Raw genomic sequence first — 27649 nt, 5'->3', positions numbered from 1 at the left:
AAAAACATTTGTGCTGAAACTTAAAAAAAATAGTGACAAGCTGACTTTCTGACAGATTTATCTTTTTCAAGGAAAAAGCTAATATACCTGCCTGGTGTACCTTTACCACGAATAGGCAGTGATTGGACTGTAACTTATATTTATTGCTCATAATGGAAAACAAATAAATTGACTTTAAAAAAAGTCCATATGCAAATTTAGTACATGAAATCTTAGGTTTGTGAAAACCACAAGGATTTTATTTTAAAATATAAACTATGAGAAACGACTCAAAGGCACTGATTTGTTGCTGGTCTGGGAGCCCATTTCAGATGTCACTGCTGCCACCCACTGCTCACCCTGACTGCTCACTGCAGCACACAATGCTCAGAACAGTGCCGCTCTGTCCTGTCCACCGTGCCCCCGAGGGTTCATTTACTCCTGCAGAGAAGTTCACTGGGCGCCCACCCACGTGTCTAGCTCCGTTCTGGGGCTGTGGGCTCAATGAGAACCAAGGCCTCTCATCTTGCAGACAGCAGGAGGGATGTATTTACTAACTAGTATGTCAGGGGAGCAAGAAGACACAGGATGGGTACATGGGGTGTGTGGTTCCAGAAAGAGAAAAGCAAGTTGCTAAAGTTCCAAAAAAGTTTCTCATGTCTTTTCCCAGGTGGCATCTTGGGGCTCAGTTTCCTATTCGATCCTAGAGGCTTCAACCCTGTAGTAGTCTGATGGAACGTCCAGGAGTCCGGGACCAGCCCGCAATTCAATGAGCCCGTGCCTAACAGCAGTGCGCGCGGCACCCGTCTGGGCGCAAGTGCGCCAGCGTTCTGAGCGTTGATGTACACCACGGCCCCTCCTCCACCACCAACCTGGGGGCCCACAGCACACTCAGCTCTCAAAGGAGGGGCAGCAGAGCAATCATCCTTTGAAGTCCTCTCTAGTTTTAAGATCCAGTGACTTCCCAAACTAAAATGAAAAGTAACTTTCTAAAAGCTTCTCTTCTAGTTCTGAATTTTGAGAAGCACAAAAGAAAAGTATTGTTTGATCTCAGAAGCACACTACTGATGTCAGCTTGAAGCGGGAAATCGTGTAAGATTTATCACTTAAACGAATGAAAACCGCAGCCAAAGGAAATCAGAAAGCCCCCTCCCGCCAGCCCTTTGCGGCGTGAAGCTTCCTCCCGCACCCGAACCACGGAGGAGGACGTATCTTACTTGCAGGGACATCTCGATCAACATCAGCAACTTCTTGATTCCTATCCAGACCTTCTTCCCTTTGACTTGCTGTGCAATTGTGGTGCGTTCCTTATCCTTGAAGTTGCCCAAAAGCTAGAGAAATGATAAACAACAGTGAGGGCACATGTACAGTCAGCATGTCAACAGCGTAGTTAATTCTTACATTTACCTTTAAAAAACAGCCTTGAGAACTATCTGTTTAAAACTGATAGGACTCTTGGGGCCGGTGCTTTGGCGTAGCGGGTAAAGCCGCCGCCTGCAGTGCCAGCATCCCATATGGGCACTGGTTCAAGTCCCAGCTGCTCCACTTCCAATCCCGCTCTCTGCTATGGCCTGGGAAAGCAGAAGATGTCCAACTCCTTGGGCCCCTGCACCTACATGGGAGACCTGGAAGAAGCTCCTGGCTTCGGATCAACACAGCTCCAGCCATTGCAGCCAATTAGGGAGTGAACCAGTGGATGAAACACCTCTCTTTCTCTCTCTGCCTCTCCTTTGCTCTCTGTGTAACTCTTTCAAATAAATAAATAAATATTTAAAACACAACAAAAGGGCTGGTGCCGTGGCTTAACAGGCTAACCCTCCGCCTTGCGGCGCCGGCACACCAGGTTCTAGTCCCGGTTGGGGTGCCGGATTCTATCCCGGTTGCCCCTCTTCCAGGCCAGCTCTCTGCTGTGGCCCGGGAAGGCAGTGGAGGATGGCCCAAGTGCTTGGGCCCTGCACCCGCATGGGAGACCAGGAGAAGCACCTGGCTCCTGGCTTCGGATCAGTGCAATGAGCCGGCCGCAGCGGCCATTGGAGAGTGAACCAACGGCAAAAGGAAGACCTTTCTCTCTCTCTCTCTCTCACTATCCACTCTGCCTGTCCAAAAACAAACAAACAAACAAACAAACAAAAAAGCCACAACAAAAGAAAAACCTGGTAGGACTCCTAAGCCAGTCACAAAAGTGAAAACTGGCATCTGTGTCTGAAATTCTTGTTTTCCTAGACCTCTTACCTTAGAGATGCACTTGTTGGAGGAAAGATAACTCCACTCCATAATAAATATGTTAACATTTTTAACATTCCTTTCTAGGAACAAGCTGTGTGTGTCAAAGCAGGCCACATTTGATTTTCTTACCCGATGCCAGCATGAGCTGCTCAAACAAGCAGTCTGGAACCACTTATCACGTAGACAACTCTGATTTTGCTGGGAGCGCGCTGCGCACCCCGACACCATGGGCCTTCAGGACTCTGGGAGGCTGCCCAGACTCTGCTGCTGCCCAAGTGACTCACTGGATAATACTGCCCACACAGTGCAAGTCACCTGTGCACACCGGTGTGCATCACTAGTTTAATGAACATATTTTTTAAAAATTAAAGATTCTGTCATCCTGAGAAAGTTCAAGAAAACATTTCTATATTATATATACTTATTTTTTTATTATATACTTCCTTTTTTTAAAAAAAAATATTCATTTATTTATTGAAAGGCAGAGCTAGAGAGAGGCAGAGGCAGAGAGAGAAAAAGATCTTCCATCTGCTGGTTCACTCTCCAGATGGCTGCAATGGCCAGAGCTGGACCAATCTGGAGCCAGGAGCTTCTTCTGGGTCTCCGACATGGGTGCAGGGGCCCAAGGACTTGGGCCATCTTCCACTGCTTTCCCAGGCCATAGCAGAGAGCTGGATCAGAAGTAGAGCAGCCAGGACTCAAACTGGCGTCCATATGGGATGCTGGCACTGTAGGCAGTGGCTCTACCCGCTACGTCATAGCTCCTGCCCCTACAGTTCCTCTCTTGAAGTTTCTAAGACTTTACTCATTGCTCTAATTTATTAAATGCAAAGAAATATGTAGAAGGCTGACGCGAATGATGGACATTTCTATGTAGGGCCTGCCTCCCCGCCACGCTCCCTCCCAGCCGCCCAGGCTCCTGAAGCATGTCATCTGGCTGTGTCCCTCAGGCTGGGCAGAGTTAAGTCAGCCCTGGCAGTTCATGTGCTGCCCACACTGAGGAACGGGAGTCACTTCACTGCCACTGGTACTCATCTTCTTCCTGTAACTCCTGGAGACAAATGGAGGTACTATGTCAGCGTCCCACGTTCTAGGGTAACACAGAAACCAAACACCAGGTGCGACACTGTTGGACTCCTTAGCGTTGTTTCCAGTCAACTCCTTTCTTACAAACAGTGTGCAGTCCATGGACTCCTCACCTCCAGAGCTTCCAGCAGCTGCTCTCCCGTGGCAATGTTGGGCACGTGGATAGTGGTGCTGAAGGCGTTCAGCATTTCCATTTCCTGAAGGACGTCTTTGCGGCTGGTGGTCCCAATGATGAGAAGCTTGCGGCCCTGATCAGAGGCGAAAACGTTGAAATGCACAAGTAAGAATAATAAGGAAACCAGAGCAAGCTTGACTGCAACGTGCAATGTCCACTGATTTAATCACAGGAAGAGAAAGTAAGCCAAAGAGAAGAAAATTCAGGATTTTCCCCATGAAAACCTAAAAATGAGTACCAGCAAGCTGACTGGGAATGGGCAGCTTCTGAAGAGCCTTCCACCCACAGCGCACAGACGAGCATCGCTGTGAGTTCTGCACCACCTCCCCCACGCGCCCCTTTCTCATCTTTCCAAGGGTATCTCAGCCTTCAGTGACGTCTTATTCAGTAGTCACCACGACCATGTGATGTGCAGCTGAGTCACGTCGAGCGCTGCTCCGTCTCCCTTTTAGGTGGTTTCCTTTCTACCAGAGTTAATGATCCCCCCCCCCCCCCGGATTAGTTTATCAGGCACTTATCACAAGCTCTTCCTCAAACACAATCAGAAACCTCCTTTCAATGTGTTTTGTTTTTTCTTGAAGACACTGCCCTCCTGGAGTCCCTGTCTTCATAGCCCATCTAGGCTGCCCGCTCTCTGGGCCTGCTGTTCAGCTGTGGCTCTGGAACTTTCCTCCTGTCTCTGTTAGCTCTCCTGTAACCTCACCGCCCTTTACCCACGGTGAAGATGTCCAGAAGCCTCTCGAGAAAGGGTGCATGGGAAATAAAATGGTAGGACCTTGCGGTCTGGCAACGCCTTTATTCCTTCCTGAGTCTTGTACTCTCATTTCATACTTATGGCTTTGACTAGGTATAGCGCGTAAGGCCAGAAAAAAAATGCTCTCTCACAGTTTTGAACGCATTGCCGTTTGAATTGTCTTTTAATTTTCAGAGTTGCTGGCTGGAAGACCAATGTCATTTGATCTCTGACCCTTTGTTTCTAACCTGTTTTTTTAAATATAAGGTTTTAAGATTCCTTATCCCTATGTTCTGTAATTTGAAAATTATACACCTTGAGGTGGGTCTTCTTCACTCACTTTGCTGGCACTAGATGAGTCCTTTCTAAACTGGAAATTCCAATCATTTAGTTCTAGGAAGTATCTTGGATTATTTCTTTGAGATTTCTTCCTCTAAGACTAATTTCATTTTCTTAGTTTTGCTCTGTTTTTCTTTCTCTCTCTCCACTTTTTATGTTAGAATCAACCTTATCCTGCTTACTCCGCTTAAGATCAATCTCTCACTGAACACTCATTATCATCCTGAGAATTAAGAACTTGCACCATCCCTAGTATACTGATGAAACTATTAAGTCTCCCAAACATAAGTAATTTGTTCAAGGCCAAATAGCTAATAAACCAAAGAACCAAGATTGGAAACCAGATCCAGACCAAATCATATGCTGCCTCTCTTCATAAAAAAAAAAAAAAAAAAAAAAAAAAAGCCACATTAAAAAAGGTTCCTTGGAAAAATGGAATGTTTCAAACTTACATCACTAGATTTATGAAACACACTCAATTCACAGACAAGGCTCTAATACAATCATTAAACCTACTTAAGGATCTTAGAAACTTGGGAGACTAAAATTCATGTTCTAGTAGGAAAAGATCTTAAGAAATTAAAGACCAGATGCCCAAACATTTCAATTTGGGTTTTATAAACATTATAACCACTACTGTCAATAAGGCGTGCTGGGCTTTCTCAATTTCACTCATTATTTTTGCCCATCTGCTGTGCCAGGGATGGACAATGCACCACCAAAAACACAAGCACGTTCAAGAAACAAAGTTGAGACACTGCATTATCAGCCATTGGTGTAACAGGGAACTATGCAAAAGCTCTGAGACACAAGTATACCTGTGAAGTAGACAGATTAAAGAGTAATTATCATTATTTGACAAATCAACTCCTAAAACATCAAATGCTTATCACAAATATTTACCAAGCTTCTAAATGAATATGGAATAGATTTATATAGTGAGGAAGACAAGATATAAATGACAGGCTGGTGCTGTGGCATAGAAAAGTTATGCCTCAGGGCCAGTGCTCTGGCACGGTAGGTTAATCCTCTGCCTGCAGCGCCAGCATCCCATATAGGCACCGGTTCTAGTCCCAGCTGCTCCTCTCTCTTCTGATCTAGCTCTCTGCTATGGTCTAGGAAAGCAGTAGAAGATGGCCCAAGCGCTTGGGCCCTTGCACCCACGTAGGAGACCTGGAAGAAGTTCCTGGTTCCTGACTTCGGATTGACACAGCTCTGGCCATTGTGGCCATTTAGGGAGTAAACCAGCAGATAGAGGACCTTTGTCTCTGTCTCTCCCTCTCACTGTCTGTAATTCTGCCTCTCAAATAAGTAAATAAATAATATTTTTTTTTTTTTGACAGGCAGAGTGGACAGTGAGAGAGAGACAGAGAGAAAGGTCTTCCTTGTGCCGTTGGTTCACCCTCCAATGGCCGCCGCAGTAGGCGCGCTGCAGCCGGCGCACCGCGCTGATCCGATGGCAGGAGCCAGGTGCTTCTCCTGGTCTCCCATGGGGTGCAGGGCCCAAGAACTTGGGCCATCCTCCACTGCACTCCCTGGCCACAGCAGAGAGCTGGCCTGGAAGAGGGGCAACCGGGACAGGATCGGTGCCCCGACCGGGACTAGAACCCGGTGTGCCGGTGCCGCAAGGCGGAGGATTAGCCTAGTGAGCCGCGGCGCCGGCTAATAAATAATATTTTTTAAAAAAGAAAGAAGGCCAGCGCCATGGCTCACTTGGCTAATCGCTCTGCCTGTGGCACTGGCACCCCGGGTTCTAGTGCCGGTTGGGGTGCCGGATTCTGTCCTGGTTGCTCCTCTTCCAGTCCAGCTCTCTGCTGTGGCCCAGGAGTGCAATGGAGGATGGCCCAAGTGCTTGGGACCTGCACCTGCATGGGAGACCAGGAGGAAGTGCCTGGCTCCTGGCTTCGGATCGGCGCAGTGCGCCGGCCGTAGTGGCCAATTGTGGGGTGAACCAACGGAAAAGGAAGATCTTTCTCTCTGTTTCTCTAACTCTGCCTGTCAAAAACAAACAAACAAACAAACAAAAACCAAAACCAAAACCAAAACCAAAAATTAAGCCTCCACCTGCAGTGCTGGCATCCTATATGGGCCCAGATTCGAGTCCCAACTGCTCCATTTCTGATCCAGCTCCCTGCTAATTAACTTGTGAAAGCATTGGAAGATGGCCAAGTCCTTGGGCTCCTGCCACCCATGTGGGAGACCCAGAAGAAGAGCCTGGCTCCTGGCTCTGGCCTGGCCCAGCCCCAGCTGTTGCAGCCATTTGGGGAGTGAACCAGTGGATGGAAGACTGATCTCTGTATTTCTGCCTTTCAAATAAACTAAATAAATCTTTAAAAGATTCAAGTGAGGGGGCTGGCACCGTGGCTCACTTGGTTAATCCTCCGCCTGTGGCACTGGCACCCCACATGGGCGCCGGTTCTAGTCCCAGTTGCCCCTCTTCCAGTCCAGTTCTCTGCTGAGGGCAGTAGAAGATGGCCCAAGTGCTTGGGCCCCTGCACCCACATGGGAGACCAGGAGGAAGCACCCAGCTCCTGGCTTCGGATCAGCACAGCACCGGCCATAGCGGCCATTTGGGGAGTGAACCAATGGAAGGAAGACCTTTCTCTCTCTCTGTCTATAACTCTGTTAAATAAATAAATTAAAAAAAAAAAAAGATTCAAGTGAGATAATTACAATATGGAAAAGTAGAGGTATTATGTGTAAGGATGTCAGGTAGAGGAAAGAAACATATGGCAAAGAAAGCTTCTCTCTGGAGGCAATAACAGCTGCATGAAGTCTTAAGGAGTGAGTAGGCCTACGAAGAAGACGAAGGGGAAGGACATTCAGCCACAGGCGCAGCCGTAAAACCTAACTCCGAAGGTAAAAGGACACAAAAGCTGGAGGAACAAATACATTTCTACTATAAATAAAAAAGCAGTGGTTTGATAGTCAAAGTAGTTTTGGGACTCAGTCCTAGGGGTAAACATGTGAATACATCCGTGAGGGCCTACAGATGCCAAGGCCGCGCGTGCTGGTATGTCCTCATTACAACGAAAGGGAACTGTTACTTCTGTCTCTCCTTGAATTTTTGATATCCCGTGGCCCGTAATTCAAACCCCCTCATGTTGTTCTCTCAGGAAGACAGCACTGACCCGGGAAGAGGCTTCTCACTCATTCCAGAAAGCTGGACTTCGCAAATCACTGCCATTTTCCTAGTGAAACAAACTCTCCTACGTTAACAGGGACTGTTCTTCAAAGTGTTGAAAGATTGGGAAACACAGAGCAACTTATAATGGAGCTGCTAATTTATGTTTTGCTTTTCTTCTTGTTTAACAAGACTGCAAACACTGGAAAGAGGTCATGACCCAGGCAAGTTCAGGCCTTGACTCGTAAAGCATCATCTTTAAGAAATACCGAAAAACATTACCAAATAATTAGATTATGCTGGGCCATTTTGTAGATTAATTAGTGACGATGCTCGTAAGGAAGCGTTATCGTGAAAGAGCAGCTCTGGATGTGCTACTGCGATACATCACACTGGCTAGCATTTGAAGGGAAAAGCTGCCAGCAGCATTAAATGGGGACAGAGTTTTAAAAATAAAATTAGAGTGAGGGTGTGTATTTTGCGCATAGGCTGAGAAGCCACTGGGGATGCCTGCATTCCGTATCACAGTACCCACTCTGCTTCCCATCCAGCGTCCTGCCAGTGTGCAGAAGGTGAGGATTCAAGTAGTTGGGTCCTTGCTACCTATGTGGGAGACTCAGATGAAGCTCTGGGCTCCTTGCTTTGGCCTGGCCCAGTCCCAGCTGTTGCGGGCATTTGGGGAGTGAAACCAGAGTATGGAATATCTTTCTCTGTTGCTCTATCAAATAAATAAATACAAATGAAACAAAAACAGAGTTTAATTCATGAGATGTAATTGTCTTGTGACTGTGTGGCTACTGAAGTCCACAGAGTTCAAACACGCCTCTTGATACAAAGAAAACCAAGGGTGATAACCTATTTGGGAAAAAACTGCTCCCAGCGTACTCTTTACTGAAATTTGCCAGTCCTGATGCTAGAAAGAAAGGGCCTAAATAAAATGACTATCTGCCAATCGGATTATGATAAACATTGTTCCAAGGTTAAATAAGTATTAGTTAACTAATTCTTAGCACCATAAGAAGCAACTCAGGTGAAAACATTACCATGAAAAAGGCAGGGCTCAGTCAGGTGTTGATCCTTCAAAAAAACACTTCTTTACATGACGAAGAATGAGCCAAGCACTAAGCAGCATCTAAGCCTTTTGCCACACAAAGGACTAACCAGATAATCCACACCCTTTCATAGGTTTTGCCCATTGATTGGCCCCAATAAACTGATTTGTAACAAAAGTTCATGTGGAAGAAAGCTTTTTTTCCCCCCCTAAATAAAAATGCCACCAATATAATGCAGTGAAATGGAAGGGATGGAAGGGCTGATTTTAACCTATGAACAAAAGTAAAGTCAGTTATGCAGGAAAGAAAGGCCATTCTTTCCATATCATTCAATGGTGAGCGAGTGTAATACACCCTTGGTAAGAAGAATTAACTGTGAACAATTGGAAATCCTGGAATGGATTAAGAAGTTTAGGTTTAGTGAGTTTAAAAGTGCAACTCAAAAGTGCTGTGGGCTGTGGGCCTTACACTTTATTTTCTATTAGAACCCGATGGTTTTCTGAGTTAAAAATGTTTCAATGTGAAGAATTTGTTTATCCAGTAAGTGAAAGACGAAACAAACATTAGCCAATGGAATTATGAGATTTGGGTGTGCTTCCCAAGTGATTACAATTGGCCCGAAAAAACAAAGAAATATTCAGGGACCTCCATCAAACAGCACAGCATATGAGGATAGCTTCCCGGGGCGGGTTACCTGGGAAGACTCTGTGGGACTACAGAGACACTGAGAGAGGCGGCGCTGCAAGGCCCTGAGGAGAAGGCCCGGCCTCTCATGCTACTAAATCCTGCCGTGGGTGCTGGAAGCAGCTGGGTCTGAGCACCTCAGGCTGACAACGAAGTCTTCTTGGAGAGGTGGGAGAGGGGCAGCCAACGAAAGGAAGAGTCGACTAAGGAAGGAGATTTAATATAAACAGCACAGGAAACCAAAGAAGGCTTCTTTTTTTCTTTTTTAATTTGAGAGGCAGAACAGCAGAGAGCGCGCCAGGCATCTTTCATTCAGTGGTTCGCTCTCCAGATGCGTGCAGCAGCCAGGGCTGGGCCAGACGAAAGCAGGAGCCCAGAACTCCGTCTGGGTCTCCCATGTGGGTGGCAGGGACCCAAGGACTTGAGCTGTCACCTGCCGCCTCCCAGGGTGCACATTAGCAAGAAACTGGATGGGAAACAGAGGTGAGACTCAAACTGAGGCACTCCAGTCGGGGCTTAACTGTTGTGCCATGACACCTATTCCCAAAGAAGATTCTGTGATGGAAAGATGATCCTGGCAGCTGCTTGCAGGACGGCTCCTGTCTAGTGGCTCCTCAGAAAGCCACTGCACTGATGCCAGGTCAGCTGTAAGAGTGAGCGTTTCCAGAAAGCACCCTGCCCATTTTAACCAGTGTCTTACATACAGGATGTCCTTTTAAATGCAGGCCCAGGGTCGGCAGAAAGCAGTGGGGGAGTGGCAGTGCCTGGATGGGCAGCTGGCTTACCCTGCCCATTTTAACCAGTGTCTTACATACAGGATGTCCTTTTAAATGCAGGCCCAGGGTCGGCAGAAAGCAGTGGGGTAGTGGCAGTGCCTGGATGGGCAGCTGGCTTGGTGCAGTGGAAAAGAACAAGTTCCATCATTCAGAGCTGTGTGACCTGCGCAGATACCTCTCATCACTGTTTCCTCCTGGCCATAAAAGCAGGACTGAAAATCCTATTTACTTGTGAGAGGAGAGCAGGAAGGATGCTGGGGGCAGGGACTTTGTTATCACTGTCAGAACAGGCAAGAGTGCAAGAGCAAGGTCAGAACAGAAGGCTTTGCGAGGACCTGAAAAACTCTTCCGCAGCCTCAGGAATCCACAGGATTGCTCTGGTGGTGCAGTGAGATGCCTGAGAATCCTCTTCCCAACAGCACAGGGCACTGCAGCAAGTGGAACACAGCCAGCACGCTCTCCTGTGCTAGGGAAGGAGAGCGCCAACCCTCAGGCTAAACAGGTGTATGGTGCAGGCCCCGCAAGGCCCCGAAGCTACAGACCCCCGGGGAAGGAGCTGCCCCAGCGGGGTGAGAGTGGGGGCCTCCTGAGAGGCAGAGGCTTCTGAGAAAGGGGAACAGGCTGAGCAGGAAGTGCTTTCGTCCCCCACTGACCCTGGCTTCATTCTGGAGGTGAGGACGTTTCTGTTTTCACTTGGCTTTGTTATCCTTCCCCACAGAGACTGTCTGTATATTCCCCCTCACCTCAGTGTTCACGGCACTTCTGTGCCAGGCTGAACTTTGCTTCTAGTCTGTCAGCTCCTGTGGGTGGGGCCGTGCCTCCATGTCTGTGCCCTGCAGTGCCCAGCATGGCCCTCATTTAACCCTGGACAGCCTGCTCTCCTCCTTTAGGCCTCAACCTTTCAAACAAGGATTCCATAATATTCGGTAATATTATCTCACTTATCTGGAGGCCTGTTTGCAAAACGAATTTTTTTTTTTTTTTTTTGACAGGCAGAGTGGACAGTGAGAGAGAGAGACAGAGAGAAAGGTCTTCCTTTTTGCCATTGGTTCACCCTCCAATGGCCACAGCAATAGACGCGCTGCTGCCGGTGTGATGCACTGCTGCCGGCGCACCGCGCTGATCCGATGGCAGGAGCCAGGTGCTTCTCCTGGTCTCCCATGGGGTGCAGGCCCCAAGCACTTGGGCCATCCTCCACTGCACTCCCTGGCCACAGCAGAGAGCTGGCCTGGAAGAGGGGCAACTGGGACAGGATTGGTGCCCCGACCGGGACTAGAACCCGGTGTGCCGGCGCCGCAAGGCGGAGGATTAGCCTATGAAGCCGCGGCGCCGGCCGCAAAACAAATTTTTAAAAAAAGATTTATTCAAAGCAGAGTTACAGAGAGAGAGAGAGAGAGAGAGAGAGAGACTGATCTTCCATCCACTGGTTCACTTGCTAAATGGCCACAACAGCCAGATCTGGGCCAGGCTGAAACCAGGAGCCAGGAACTCCATCCAAGTTTGCTATACAGGTAGCAGAGGCCCAAGCATTCGGGTCATCTTCCATTGCCTTCCCAGGTGCAGCAGCAGGAAGCTGATGGGAAGCAGAGCTGCTGGGCATGACAATCAGCGGTTTAACCTGACACAGGGTGCCTGGCACAAGCGATGGACCTGTCTGGAATGCTCTCCCCTCACAGTCAAGGACCTGCTTGAATATCAGCTTTTCCACAGGCCTACCCATGCATGGTTGATGCCTCAGTGAAACCATGTCCACGTATGTCTGGTTTCACTGATGCACCCAGGACTGGCACAATGCCTTGTTCGAGTACAAAGTAGGTAAACACATGCTGAATGAAAGGGAGGATCCCAGGACAGGTTTCAGGGGCAGCAGCTGACTCCCTCATTGTTACATCCTCCCTTCTGGCCCTAGAAAAGTACACAGGACACCAAGTATTCAACAGGAAAATCAGTGCCTCCTAGTCCAGAGAATCTGCACCTTGAGCTCCACGTGCTGAGTGCCATGACGACAGTAACCAGTCTTAAATACAATGACCCAGAACGAAGCATGGCATGTATGCTTCATCCACGAGACAAGGAGATACAAACGCTGTCATTTTTCCTTCTTTTAACCAATTAATCAGCTATTAGCTGGGTAATACAGGCTTCTCTAGAAGAGGAAAAATAAGATTCATTAGATGCCATTGATTTAAGCTATAAACAAGTATCATTAAAAGTCTCACACAACTCTAGGTTTCCCCAGACTGACTACCACTAAAAACAACCAGCAGCCTGCGGGGTGGGGGTGGGGGGGTGGGGAGTGGAGCAGGGCCTCTCCTCATGCTCCAAATGCATTTCTGATTTCTCTTGCTCCAACATCTGCAACTTCTTCTTCTACTTTTTTTTTTTTTTGGCAGTTAAATGTCTAAGTTGAATACCAAAGGAAGGATGTTTCAAATAAATCATGCTACAACTAGGCAGACAACTACACTTAAACTCTCCATTATACTTTTACCCTGAAGCAAATTCTTAGTCTACTTCTTCGTAACTACTCTGGTGAGGCTGCCAACAGGGCAGAGGACAACAAGGAGGGCAAGTTATGATGCAGACTGGATACGAAAGAGAAACTTAACCCCAAATCATTCGAAATAAGCATTGTAGGTAAAAGCAGGCTACTTTAAACATTTAAGAATATTTTGTACTAATTTATGAAAAAAGACACTGAATCATCAGATTTTACATGTGAAACCACTTTTAAAAAATATTTATTTATTTGAAAGGCAGAGATACAGAGAGAGAAACAGAGAGAGAATGAGAGAAAGAGAATCTTCCATCCGCTGGTTCACTCCCCAAATGGCCACAACAGCTGGGGCTGGGCAGGGGCCCAAGTCCTTGGGTCATCTGCTGCTTTCCCAGGAGCATCAGCAGGGAGCTACATTGGAAGTGGAGCAGCCAGGACTGGAACCAGTGCCCATAAGGGATGCTGGCAGTGCAGGTGGAGGCATAACCTTCTATACCACAGTGCCACAACTAGAGATGACTTGATATCTCTCTCTCATCCTATAGATGAGACAGGCAGCAAAGGAGAAGTGAGCTGTGTGAGGCCCTCACATCCAGAGAGGGAGCTGGAACTGGGGTTTAGTCCTCATAGATATGTTCATTGTGTTTTAACTGCTCATTGTTTTTATCTCTGTATTTTAAACTCAGGTTAGCAATGGCTGATCTTTTAATTCTGAATTAGGCAGAGATATCACTTAGAAAAATGACCTCTGAGTTCTTGAGATAAAAGATTATATAAATTAAGAAAACAAAGTTGGGATCAGCTCAAGTCCCAGCTGCTCCACTTTGGATCCAGCTCCCTGCTAACACCCCTGGGAAAGCAGCAGAGGATGGCTCAAGTCCTTGGGCCCCTGCGCTCACATGGGAGACCTGGAAGAAGCTCCTGGCTCCTGGCTTTGGCCTGGCTCAGCCCTGGCTGCTGTGACCATTTGGGGAGTGAACCAGCAGATAGAAGATCTCTCTCTTTCTCTCTCTAACTCTGCCTTTCAAATAAATAAATAAAATCCTGAAAAACAAAAAAACAAAAACAAAGTTGTACTGATCAAGCTGCAGCATTTTTTAATGCCAAAATGAAGTTTGGTGTAGAAGGCGTGAGAAACAGTTACTATAATGAAGTTTGCTATAGAGCTCTCTCGTGAGACACAGTTACTATTACAACCGTTCCCAGAGTCCTGCCAGGTGGCAAGCACTTCTGTTCCCAGCCATACTTCAACATGCGCCTGTCTCCACACTCCCCCTCACGTAACCCCACACAGCCCACTGGCCTCCTTTAGGCCTCAGCCATGTGTCCAGTAACATTCTCTCAAGTAATTGGAGGCCAGTTTGAGAAACAATCTCTACAATCCAGAACACAGCCAAGAACCAAGAAGTAAGCACAAATCCTGTAATTTCTAAGATTTGAAAAAAAAAAAAAAAAAAAAAAAAAGTAATGTGAGGTTCAAGAAGCTCCTCCTAGGGGCAGGGTTGACCTAACTCTCAGGCATAGGGCCAAGGCCCAATAAACTTCAGGAAGCTCATGAAAATATTCTGATTTCTCTTAGAAGAAAAAAAGAAAACTCTGGGTTGAAGAAAATGTTCTAATATATTGAAGCTATGACATATATTATAGATGTTTTTATATATTCATCTTTACACCAAGAGTCAGAAAATGCAATTTTAAATATGTTCTCATGGAGGAAGGAACTCACAAAAGTTCTCAGGTGGCTTTTGCACACAAGCTACACAGAATAAGCCCCTGGGAAATCTCCAGAGATCTGTGTCATTTCAGGGCAGAAACCGTGACACAGCACTCTGCTGCACCAGGAGTCAGGATAAAGGGGGGACTTTGGTCTTAAGCAACATGTGGCTACAAAGGAAAGTAGGTGGCCCAGGTCCCGGAGGCTGACGACAAGTTGGCCAGGGTGTCCTCAGAGGTCTCACAATGATCACAAGCTCCAGCCCCCACTCTGCTCCTTACCTGCCCAAGCCCTGAAATTCCAGTGTTAACCTCATTCTTCTTTTTACAACAGGACCCTTCTCCCCCAACCCACCCTCCCGCCCCAGACCAGAGTATTTGTTTTAGGATTTAGAAGTCTCTGAACTTCAGTGAATGAGAGATGGGGAGGAAGGTGTCCCTGTTTCTTTCCTGTTGTGCAAACAAGGGAAGTTGAGCCTGGGAAACCCAAACTGGAATTCTAAACACACTTTCTATGGAAATTTGCTACACACTGCAGTTAAATTCTTAAGTTTTCCCATCTTACAAGCTAAATAGGTGCCAGGGACTAGCTAAAGGCACCTCTTTTCTTCTTGTAATACCTTATGTCTGTAGAGTCCACAGGTTTACAAAGATCTTCACTACATATTATCAGACTCTCAATGGGATATGTAAGACAAGATGAATTAACTCCATTTTATAGATGAGGAAATAAATGTAAAGCAATTACAGGGACTAGTTCATAGTTATAAAGCCTGAAGATATCTGAGCTAAGACTCAAACTCAGGTTTTCTGCCCCAGGCTCCACAGAGACTCATCACTAGACCCTCAGCACTACCGAATACTATATTTTAGTCAACAACTTTCCAAAGCTGAAGTTGTATCACAGTCATATATTTAAGGCAATGGTGCTAAAAGATGGCATTCTGGCTGTTAGAAAATATTTTTTGTCTCAATACTATTAATATTTTTCTAATGATTAAAATTTAAATATTTAATTGAGCTATCTGAAAATGGTACCTATGTCTTACAGTTCATTTTGGTATTTATACCTATGACAGATGTTCTCTACCAAAACCAAATGAATAAGATCAAACCTTATTTGGATGACCTGGTTTTGCTCAGCAGAAATTTGTATCAATGTTTTTAAAAGGATTTGTCACTTTCTTTCACTGTTTCTGATGTACTTAAAATTAATCTACATATATATTATGTAAACACACATATTTAAGTTCTGTATACAGAACTTTCCAAGGAAATCTGCTACATTAAGCAAAGGACACTAAACAGAATCTCATAACATGCAGAAGCTATCTAATGTCATGGACTTAATAAATGGGGACACTAGGCCACTAAATTGTCCATCACAATGGATTTTTTTTTTTTTTTTTGGTAAAAAATGAAATCTAGGGGCCACTGCTATGGTGTAGTGGGTTAAGCTGCCATTGGCAGTGCCAGCATATATGGGTGCCAATTTGAGTCCTGGCTGCTCTACTTCCAATCCAGCTCCCTGCTAATGAGCCTGAGAAAGCAGCAGAGAATGGCCCAAGTACTTGGGCACCTGCACCCATGTAGCAGACCCAGAAGAAGCTCCTGGCTCCTAGCTTTGGATTGGCCCAGCTTCAGCTACTGAGGCCGTTTGGGGAGTGAACCAGTGGATGGAAGCAGTCTCGGTCTCCCTCTCTCTTTCTCTCTGTAAGTCTGCCTTTCAAATAAATAAAAATAAATCTTTAAAAAAAAAAATGAAGTCCAATGCAAAAGTCATCACATCAGTGATTACAATTAATGTGTCTGGCACAATGACTACAGCTCTTTTTTAGAGTGATTATGTATCTTATTGAGTCACATTGGAGTCATTAGCCAGAGTTAATTGTGAACAGATAGAAGGAGAGATACTCATGCTTAGGCCTGTCCCATTTGGAGGCTGTTCCATTATCTGCTTATTTCACCAAAGCAACCCAAAGCCTGAAGAGTTGCCTCATATTACCGAGCCTCCCTAACAACATATCTGAAGTCAGACTGTGCTGAGACGTCATGTAAGGGTTACATAAAACGATCTTGTCTTGAGACTGATGATGCTAAATGAATATGCCTGCCCGAGTCCCCACCTGAATATCTGGACAGTGGGTCACACTACATTATGCTCTCCCAGCTCAAAACCTAATTTTTTTTTTTTTTAAAAAAGATTTATCTATTTGAAAGAATTACACAGCGAGGAAGAGACAGAGAGAAGGAGGGAGGAAGAGAGATCTTCCATCTGCTGGTTCACTCCTCAAATGGCTTCAACGTCTGGGGCTGGGCCAGGCCAAAGCCAGGAGTCAGGAGCTTCTTCAGGGTCTCCCATGTGGGTGTAGGGGCCCAAGCACTTGGACCATCTTCTGCTGCTTTCTCAGGTGTATTATCAGGCAGCTGGATCTGAAGTGGAGCAACCGGGTCTTGAACAGGCACCCATACAGGAAACCTGGTGTCCATGCCACAGTGCATTTTTATTATTAGGTAATATTCTTAGGTGCCAAAGTAGTGGCTGGCACTGCAGCTCACTAGGCTAATCCTCCGCCTTGCGGTGCTGGCACACCGGGTTCTAGTCCCGGTCAGTGCACCGGATTCTGTCCCGGTTGCCCCTCTCCAGGCCAGCTTTCTGCTGTGGCCCGGGAGTGCAGTGGAGGATGGATGGCCCAGGTACTTGGGCCCTGCACCCCATGGGAGACCAGGAGAAGCACCTGGCTCCTGCCTTCGGATCAGTGCTGTGCGCCAGCCGTAGTGTGCCGGCCGCAGCGGCCATTGGAGGGTGAACCAACGGCAAAAGGAAGACCTTTCTCTCTGTCTCGCTCTCTCACTGTCCACTCTGTCAAAAAAAAAAAAAAAAAAAAGTAGTGAAATTATTTTTCCCAACTCTATAACTCAGTTAAAATTCTAGCAACTGTTAGGTTTCAGTCATATTTCAGCAATACTGTTATGAATTTGGAGTGATATTCTTCTTTTACAAGTTTGCAGTTTCTTGGAGCTGGTGTGTGGTACTGTGACTCTGGCATCCCATAGAGGTTCAAGTTCTGGCTGCTCTACTGCCAGTCCTCCCTGCTAATGGCCCCAGAAAAGCAGCGGAGGATAGCCAAAGTACTTTGGCCCCTACTACCCATGTCAGAGACCCGGATGAAGCTCCTGGCTCCTGGCTGCAGCCTGGCTCAGCCTTGTCCATTGCAGTCATCTTGAGAGTGAACCAGCAGATGGAAGCTCCCTCCCCCCTCTCTCTTTCAAATAAATAAATAAATCTTAACAAAAAAAGGTTGCAGTTTCTAAAGAGTCTTCCACTGGCATGCTGTAAACATACATGGACTAAGATACCGACTCCCGTCAGCTGCTGGCTGGCTGGGCCCTGGTGGGCTGTGAGTGGCCTCACGTACTTACTCAAGGCTGTCGTCAGATATTATGGCTTTCTATGTGCCATGACATAAAAAGGACAGGAGGTTCCTCATAAACCACAAGGCCTTTCTGTTACACGAAGGTGCAGTCTTCCAAAGTGAGCCACAGACGTGTCATGGAAAGCAGGGCTGAACGTCAGGCAAATGGGCTTAACTGGTGACGCTCACACTCGGCGAGGAAACTGGCAAGTCACGTCTTTTTACGGTCCGAGGAGTTCCTTTTCAGACATTTTATTTTGTCTCCCGCACAGGCAGAAAACAGAGGCGGCAGAAGAGCCCGGAGTGGCAGGCTGCAGCTTCACCTGGCCTCCCCACTTCGCCACTGCTGCTCCCTCGACTCTGAGACTGCGGCTTTCACCCTCCTGATGGTGAAAAGCACATCCCCCTCAACTTCCATAAATCTGCAGAACTTGAAAAGAGCCCCAGTGTCATCAAGTAAAAGAGGCGGCTTTAGGAATCTCCCTGGAAGGAGGGGTGTCTTCAAGCCTCTCGCCGCTAAGCCGGACATTTCCTAACACTGGACAAATTGTACGTCCAGCTCGGGGAGGGTGAACTGCAGTGGTCTTTTAGCCTCCAAGCCAATTGTTAGCTTTTCACAGGAATCAGCAGGGAAGCACATGTGAAGCCTCCGTGTGCCGGAGAGCACCCCACGCCTTGTGTGACTCTGCATGTAGATGAAGCCGGCCCGGAGCTTTCTGAGCTGCGGCTGCTGAGTTCTCAGAGCAGCCCTTTTCTCCGGCCTGGCTCCCTGCTGGGACAGCGCTTTTCAGTCTTTCTATCCCCCCTCCATCTCTTCTCCTGCACAACACAGGGAAACCTGATTGAAATAAAGACCTAGGGAACATGTTTTATTTTCTCCTGTTCAATCCATTTTAGAAAAGCTTTTAATTGGTTTTAAAAAGATGCTAAACAAAATGTGATGATGTTTTTCAGTCTTCGTGAACTACAGATACCACTTTTTATACTTTCAAAAGGCTAATAAATCAATCATGAAATTAACTCTCCAGCTAAATTTAAAGCAAATCCACTGAAAACTGCATTCATTAAAAATCTATGCATTTAGTTAGAAAAATTTAAAATTCAAAGAAATTATCCTAGTAACTGAAATCTGACTTGAATTTTTAGTTCTACACCGAAAATTCAAGACCAAGACAATAACAAAGGAAAAAAAGGAGGGCTTGTGAACCAGTTTTAATAAAGCCAATTTACAAGCAGGGAGTGGGGGAGGGGTGGGAGTAGCAGAGAGAATATCTTGATACCTAACAACATAGTGGCCCTGAAGGGATTCTTTTATTTCAGCATGTGCACACACGCACACCCAGTTTTGCTGTGTGAAAGCCGGAATCACCAAAAATGCAAAATGAAGGATCTTGTGACTGACCGCTGTACTGCATACCTGCACAGTTGCTTTTAAAGAAAACTACCCACAACTTCTGTGTTTTCTTGTCAGTGAGAGTAGTTTTGTACCATGCTACACATCTTTGTAACCTTCAGTTCCATGTGCCCTGTGAACATCTGAGAATCCTACAGGATAACTGTTTGGTAAAGTGAGAGCTTCCACTTTAGAATGACGGATATTCTTGATACTGCTCAGCCTGAAATTTCCCCCCTATTTTCTTAAGAATATAAACTAACTTTAAAAAGCAAGGTGCTACAGACAAAGCATGTTTTTTACTTAGTTAAGTATACACCAACTATAATTGTTACATATACTAACTTCTCCAGCCACTGATCCCCTACTATAACAGGTCATCTAGCAGTCCAGGTCACAGCTACCAAATTCTGATTGACAGGCTGGTTTGTCCTTATTTTATTTATTTTTGTTTATTTATTTCTTTGACAGGCAGATTTAGACAGTGAGAGAGAGAGACAGAGAGAAAGGTCTTCCTTTTCTGTTGGTTCACCCCCCCCAAATGGCCACCATGGTCGGCGCACTGTGCTGATCCGAAGCCAGGAGCCAGGTACTTCTTCCTGGTCTCCCATGCAGGTGCAGGGCCCAAGGACCTGGGCCATCCTCCACTGCACTCCTGGGCCACAGCAGAGAGCTGGACTGGAAGAGGAGCAACCGGGACAGAATCTGGTGCCCCAACCGGGACTAGAACCCGGGGTGCCAGTGCCGCATGCAGAGGATTAGCCAAGTGAGCCACAGCCAGTCTGGTTTGTCCTTAAAAAAGAATCTTCATCATTTCCAATCACTACAGTCTCCAGGTCGTTTACTTCTTACATATTTCCAAATCCTTTCTCTTTGGTCCTTACAGAAATTCATTCCACGTAGCTTATTACTGATCCAATTCCTGTTTCTAAGATTCCTCCCAAGCTGGGCCATGTGCCTTGCATGCTCACTCCTTACTTCTAACCCTCCACAGAATTCTACATTCATCATTTAAGTAGCTTCTGAAAGTGTTCTCTTTTTAAAGTAACCACTTCATTGAGATACGATTCACCTAGCACATGGTTCACCCTTTAAGGTGAACAATTCAATGGTTTTTAGTATATTCACAGATGTGTGTAACCAAAAGCATACTCAATTTTAGGACATTTTCATCATCCTAAAAGAACCCCACACCTATTAGCAGTTTCCTGCTATTCTCCCCATCCCAGCTACAGGCAACCACTAATCTACTTTCTGTCTAGATAGATTTGCCAATTCTGGAAATTTTGTATGAATGGAATGACATAATGTGTGTGTGTGTGTGAGACAGAGTGAGAGAGAAAGAGAGAGAGATAGAGACAGAGAGAGAAAGAAAGAGAGAAAGAGAGAGAGACTGGGTGCTTCTGCTATGTGTGTTTTCAAGGTTCATCCATGCTGCTGCACACTCGGCCTTCAGATCTGAGGCTTTTCATATTCAGATTCAACCAACTGTAGATTGAAAATATTTGTAAAGAAAATTTTCTCTGTACTGAACATGTACAGACTTTTTTTCTTGCAATTATTCCTAAACAATACAACTATTTATAGCACTTACAATGTATTAGGTATTACAAGTAATCCAGAGATGATTTCAAGTATACAGAAGGATGTGAACAGATTATATGCATCTACTATGTCATTTTATATACATAAAAGGGACTGGACTTCAGTATCTTCAAGGGTCCTAGAACCAATCCCTCATGGACACCAAGAGATAACTGTACTGCATTTAAAAAAAAAAATCACCAAGGGAGCTGGTATTGAGGCTTAGCAGGTAAAGTCACTGTCTGTGAGGCTGGCATCCCATATGGGCACCAGTTCATGTTCCAGCTGCTCCAACTCCCAGCTCAAGGTCTGGGAAAAGCAGCAGAAGATGGCCCAAGTGTTCGGACCTCTGCCACCCATGTGGAGAACCAGATGAAGCTCCTGGCTCCAGCCTGGCTCAGCCCTGGTCTTTGTGGCCATCTGGAGAATGAATCAGTGGATGGAAGATCTCTCTGCCTCCCTCTCTCTGTAACTCTTTCAAAATAAATAAATAAATCTTAAAAAAAATTGCCAAATAAATTTGATTGAGTATGGATATAATGGATTTTATTCTATTTGATGAACATATGAGTTGTTCCTACTTTACAGTTATAAGTAACACTGCTATAATTACTAATGTACAAGTGTTCGCATGGACATAGATTTTCCTTTCTTTTGGGCATATATTAGGAGTGGAGTTGCTAGGCCATACAATAATTCTATATGTAAAGAACTGCTAGGGGTGGGCATCTGGCATCGTAGTTAAGACACTGCTTGTGTCCCATACTAGAGTAACTGGGTTCAATGTCCAGCTTTGGCTTCTGATTCCAGCTTCCTGCTAATGCAGACCCTGTGAGGCAGCAGTGATGGCTCAACTGGGTTCCTGCCACCCAGATGGGAGACCTGGATTGAGTTTCTGGCTCCTGGCTTCAACCTCAGCCCTTGCAGGCATTTGGGCAGTTAACCAGCAGATTGGGAGTGCTTTGTCTCTCTGCCTCTCAAATAAATAAACAGGCACTACTAGATTGTTTACAAAGGCTTCACAATTTTTACATCCTCAGCCAGCAGTGTATATTTTCTTTAAAATTTTTTTAAAATTTATTTGACAGGTAGAGTTATAGACAGTGAGAAAGAGAAACAGAGAGAAAGGTCTTCCTTCCATTGGTTCACTCCTCAAATGGCTGCTACAGCCGGCACTGTGCCGATCCAAAGCCAGGAGCCAGGTGCTTCTCCCTGTTCTCCCACGCAGGTGCAGGGACCCAAGCACTTGGGCCATCCTCCACTGCCCTCCTGGGCCACAGCAGAGAGCTGGACTGGAAGAGGAGCAACTGGGATTAGAACCAGGCGCCCATGTGGGATGCCAGCGCCGCATGCAGAGGATTAACCAAGTGAGCCACGGCGCCAGCCCCCAGCAGTGCATATTGGTTCTAACTTCTCCAAAGTCTCACCAACACTTCTTATTATCTGACATGTAGAAAACAGCCATCCCTAGGAGGTGTGAAATGGTACCTCGCTATATTAGTTTGGATTTCTACTTCTCTGATGACTAAATAATACTGAATATATTTTTATGTACTTCTTGGTCATTGGAACATTTTTTTTGGATGTTTCACTCTAATTATACCCTCTCTAAATACAAATTTAAGCAATACTCAAATACTTAAACCCACTAAATAAATATATTTGCATTTTATAAGTTATATATATATACATATACATATATATATATATTATTTGTTGAACAAGTGGTTCATGGAAGTATGTATTATATGGATAAACCTCCATGCCAGATGTTATGAGATTTAAAAGCATAAAATAATGTTCCTTCCATTAAGAGTCTTTTACAGCAGAGAATGTTCCATTCTCTTTAGAATGACAATAGCTTTAAGTAACACTCTGACCTCAGAATCAGCCCTTAAGGCTTCCTGGTCTGGCTGAAAAGCCTATGAGAGTATTTCAGGTGTGGAAAGCCAAGACACTGTAGCAAAAAATGTTCATTCTCACTCCTCCTCTGTGAGTAAGACCCCAGCAGAAAGATGTGGCCATCAAAGAAGGAGGTAATTTTCTCTAAAGCGAGGAGAGAACTTCCACTTTGCTTATAGCCTTGTCTAAATACTGACAGAGTTTGTGAACTCAAAAGGCTTTCATAGCTTACACAGCTCATGTCAAGAGCTTCAGGTGGTCACTGACATCATAATAAGAGTTTTAATTGTTAAATAACAACAGGAGTCACTGTGTACTAACTCCCCATACAGGACCTCTGCCCTCAATGAGTTGTATTATGAGAGTTAACTATAAAACTAGTTCTCTGTGTGTGTGTGTGTGCACGTATGTGGAAAATGTTGAAATCTTTACTTAGTACACAGTTGGTTTTCTGTGTACAGCTAACTGAAAATGATTCTTAATGGAGAATGGGACTAGGAAATGGAGAGAGGAGAGGGGGAGGGGTAGTAGAGTGGGTGGGAGGGTAGGTATGGTAGGAAGAATAACTATATTCCTAAAGTTGTACTTGCGAAATTTGCATTCTTTAAAAAAAAAAAATTAACTAATTAAAAAAGAGTCTTTTACAAAATAGAAACAGTTATTCTGAAATCTTTAATCAAAATATTATAGTCCATTTGTTATTACTTTGTTTATCTCTATTAATATTTATATTTTGGATAATTCTCAGCCAGGGGTTGTTTCTCTGTTTATATCAATGTCAACATATACAGTATTTGGGTCTAGTATTGTGGCACCATGAGTTGAGCTGCTGTCTATGATACTGACAGCCCATGTGAGAGCCAGCTTGAGTCCTGGCGGCTCCTCACCCAATCCAGCTCCCGGCTAATGCTCCTGGGAAAGCAGCGGAAGATACCCCAGTGCTTGGGCTCCTGCCACCCATATGGGAGACCTGGATGGAGTTCCAGGCTCCCAGCTTTAGCCTGGCCCAGCCCTAGCAGGTGCAGATATCTGGGAAGTTAACAGATGGAAGGTTTCTCTCTCTTTGTGGCTCTGTCACTCTCTCTCTCTTCCTGAATAACTCTGTCTTCCAAATAAGTAAACAAATAAATCTTTAAAAAGATTTTAAAAAATGTGTATAATATTTAATAATGCAAAGGAAAGGACAAGATATTTAAAGCCATACTGAAAAGTTATTATTTTTAAGTGACTTAAAAAAAAAGATTTAATTATTTTATTTGAAAGAGTCATACAGGGAGAGAAGGAGAGGCAGAGAGGGAGAGAGAGAGATATCTTCCATCCGCTGGTTCACTCCCCAGTTGGCTGCAACAGCCAGAGCTGTGCCAATCCAAAGTCAGGAGCCAGGAGCTTCCTCTGGGTCTTCCCACGTAGATGCAGAGGCCAAGAACTTGGGCCATCTTATGTTGTTTTCCCAGGCCATAGCAAAGAGCTGGATTGGAAGAGAAGCAGCTAGGACTAGAATTGGTGCCCATTTTTTTTTTTTTTTAAGACTTTGTTTATTTGAGAGGTAGAGTTAAAGACAGAGGGAGGGAGAAACAGAGAGTGAGGTCTTCCATCAGTTGGTTTACTCCCCAAATGGCTGTAACAGCTGGAGCTGGGCCAATCTGAAGCCAGGACCCAGGAGCTTCTTCTGGGTCCCCCTTGTGGGTGCAGGAACCCAAGGACTTGGGCCATTTTCTACTGCTTTCCCAGGCCATAGCAGAGAGCTGGATCAGAAGAGGAACAACGAGGACATGAACTGGTGTCCAAATGTGGTGCCGGCGCCGCAGGCGGAGGCTTAGTCCACTATGCCACAGTGCCAACCCCTTTTAAGCGACTTTTATCATGAATTATTTTTAGCTAAAGTTTTGAATATTATAAAAAATAAATTTAAATACTTGTAAAAAATATCCCATTCTAGTAATTTTAAATATGATTTCAAAAAATTAGGCTTTTTAGGTGTGCATAATATGTATTATATTTATAACAGATTATGTATATAATATATAGATACTGAGGTGATATTGCTTATGTTTATTTCAACAACTTTAGAGACACCTATGTATGTATTTATAAAAATATTAAAGGAATCAGAAGGAAAAAACTTTCTCTAATTTCAGCCTGAGTATAAGCTACAACGCCAATGACTGAAAATGACAGTTTATGGAAAGATGATTTTAAAAAATCCTTCCACAGTGCAAATATGCAGCAAATTTTCAAGGCTGTTGTAGGTTATGTTTCTTTTCAATGAAAGTCCTTTACCCTTAAGTGTAAAACACACATATAATTTTAACTGTTAAAATAAAAATTAGGGGGCCAGCACTATTTCATTACATAGAAATATCTATCATTTGTATCAACCCTCTACATATTTTTGCACTTAATAAATTGGAAAAATGATTAAAGTCTTAAAAACTTCAAAAAAGGAACTGGAGGGGCTGGAGCTATGGTGTAGTGGGGTAAAGCTGCTGCCTGCAGCGCTAGCATCCCATATGGGTGCTGGTTCTAGTCCCAGCTGCTCCTCTTCCGATCCAGCTCTCTGCTATGGCCTGGGGAAGCAGTGGAAGATGGCCCAAGTGCGTGGGCCCCTGCACTCATGTGGGAAACCCAGAAGAAGCTCCTGGCTCCTGGCTTCAGATCGGCCAGCTCCAGCCATTGAGGCAATTTGGGGGAATAAACCAGTGGATGGAAGACCTCTCTGCCTCTGCCTCTCTATAACTCTGCTTTTCAAATAAATAAATAGAGCTTCAAAAAAAAAAAAAGAAAAAAAAAAAAAAAGAAAAGAAAAAAAGAAAAGAAAAAGCTTCTCAGAAGCAAAACCTTAAAAACATTAAAAATTAGATTCACAAGCTATTTTCCACACAAATTAGTTTATATTTCTAACTTCAAACATGAGACATTAAGATGTTTTTCAAGTTAGTGCTTAACCCCTTTGTATAGGCCTTTGATTGACATTTTTTTTTGACAGGCTTAGTGGACAGTGAGAGAGAGAGAAAGGTTTTCCTTTTCCGTTGGTTCACCCCTCAATGGCCGCTGTGGCCGGCGCACCGTGCTGATCTGAAGCCAGGAGCCAGGTGCTTCTCCTGGTCTCCCATGCAGGTGCAGGGCCCAAGCACTTGGGCCATCCTCCACTACACTCCCGGGCCACAGCAGAGAGCTGGACTGGAAGAGGAGCAACTGGGACAGAATCCGGTGCCCTGACTGGACTAGAACCCGGGGTGCCTGCGCCGCAGGCAGAGGATTAGCCTGTTGAGCTGTGGCAACGGCCTGATTGGCATTTCTTTAAGGTTATAGCTCATTGAATCAGTCAAGAGAATTTGTGTCTGTGACATAGCCAAACATGCTCTGGCAACCACGACATAATTAACATATTTAATGAACGTTCATAGATTGGTTTTAAATTTGTTAAACTATCAAAATCATCAGTTTCTAATAGCCCCATCCCAAAACTGCAACCACATGAACCAAGATCCTGGCTATAAATTCATTCCTCAAAATCACCACATGACCAAGAAGTAATATAAGATCAGCTATGAAAATTAATAATAATTTGCCCATAGGAAATAAGTTTCCCCAAATATAAATTCTAGAAAATGATAAATGAAGCAAAAAGGAACAAGTAATCTATTCTATAATATTATAATCTCTCTTGGGAGGTGAAAGAGGGATGGTAGAGAATTCACAAAACAAAAAAATATAATACTATTTAAAACTGTGGATTTTGATACCTTCAGAAAAGTAATAGAGCAATTCTGTTAAGAGAATTGTTTACCTTAAGGCAGAAGCCAGACCAGATGACTTTTCAAAATTCCCTCAACAATAGAATTTTATGTTTATGACAAGTTGCTTATTTAGGAAGCATGTACTGTTTGCAATTTGCTGTAAAACTTTTATTATTATTTTTACCTGAGGAGGTGCCTTTTTCAGTAACACAAGGAGAGCCTGTAAGACCAGATTAGAAAACCGAGGGCCAATAGGGACATAATCTGGAAGAGAAACATGGCTGTGTTAGGGACTCTATGTGTAGACCCCACACTCCTCATACATTCAGGCAACTATCTGTAGGGAAAAAAGCTCTAATATCCTGATGCTTAAAATATCACAGAAGAACCTTAAATTATAAATGTCTTGAAAAAGCTTTTAAAAAACCCTTTTGAGTTCATGTAGACAACTTTGATTTTCAGAGTTTTTTTTGTTTTGTTTGGTATGATGGGTGGTGAGGGATAGCAGATATATTTACCAAGCAGTTCTAAGATATCACTGCAAACCATGACAGGAATATGGTATGGCTAACAAAATATGTCACTTGAAAATGGATGGAGGGGAAATCATAAGCGAACAATGACTTTAGCATACAGCATGAGCACTCTCGTCCCGGTCTTAGATCTACCTGCAGCCATCAGCCCCCCATGTCCCTTTCTCAGTATCCAGAACACAGAACACCTTCTACTTTGCATTAATTTTTGCCAGTATATGTTATAGCAGACAGGCAGCATCTTACTTCTGGGACCCTAGTAATTCATCTCATGCTTACTGAATAAATGAACAAACAAGTACAGATAATAACTATTCATACAAGGGAAAATATACGCAGAGGGCACACATTCCTGACACAGTAGTGTTGCTATGACCACACATCTCAATTGTGTTTAGATAAAGGAATTTACACAGAGCTATGAGTTTGTGCCTAAAAGCTTTTAAAGAAATAATCCTATAAACTAGGCTGAGATGTATCCAACACAGCAGACCAAAAACCCAGGTCACTAGATAAAACTATCAGTTTAAGAATACCTCATAGATATGCCAGCTTTGCTTTATAACAAATATTCCCAAAACTTAAAAAATAAATTACAGAGGACCTAACACAAGTCTGAAAATCACGGGGAAAATGTAGTAGAAACAGCTGATGTGAAATCATTACTATACTATTATGGATAGCTTATGGAAGAAGG

The 27649-nt window shown here is 44.6% G+C and overlaps 1 protein-coding gene across 1 annotated transcript in view; it reads right to left on the bottom strand.

The window, feature by feature from the left end:
• Window positions 1-27649, bottom strand: part of NSF (N-ethylmaleimide sensitive factor, vesicle fusing ATPase) — a 178494-nt gene that overhangs the window by 3578 nt on the left and 147267 nt on the right. Inside the window, exons 17-19 of the mRNA XM_062216514.1 lie at window positions 26604-26683; window positions 3405-3539; window positions 1197-1310 (exon numbers count right to left, since the gene is read on the bottom strand). Of these exons, the coding sequence (XP_062072498.1) occupies window positions 1197-1310; window positions 3405-3539; window positions 26604-26683 (329 nt within the window). The remainder of the gene's footprint in view (window positions 1-1196; window positions 1311-3404; window positions 3540-26603; window positions 26684-27649) is intronic.

This window comes from Lepus europaeus, chromosome 18 (assembly GCF_033115175.1).
Source record: "Lepus europaeus isolate LE1 chromosome 18, mLepTim1.pri, whole genome shotgun sequence".
Taxonomy (NCBI): Eukaryota; Metazoa; Chordata; class Mammalia; order Lagomorpha; family Leporidae; genus Lepus; species Lepus europaeus.
This window is presented reverse-complemented; position numbering and strand designations above follow the sequence as displayed.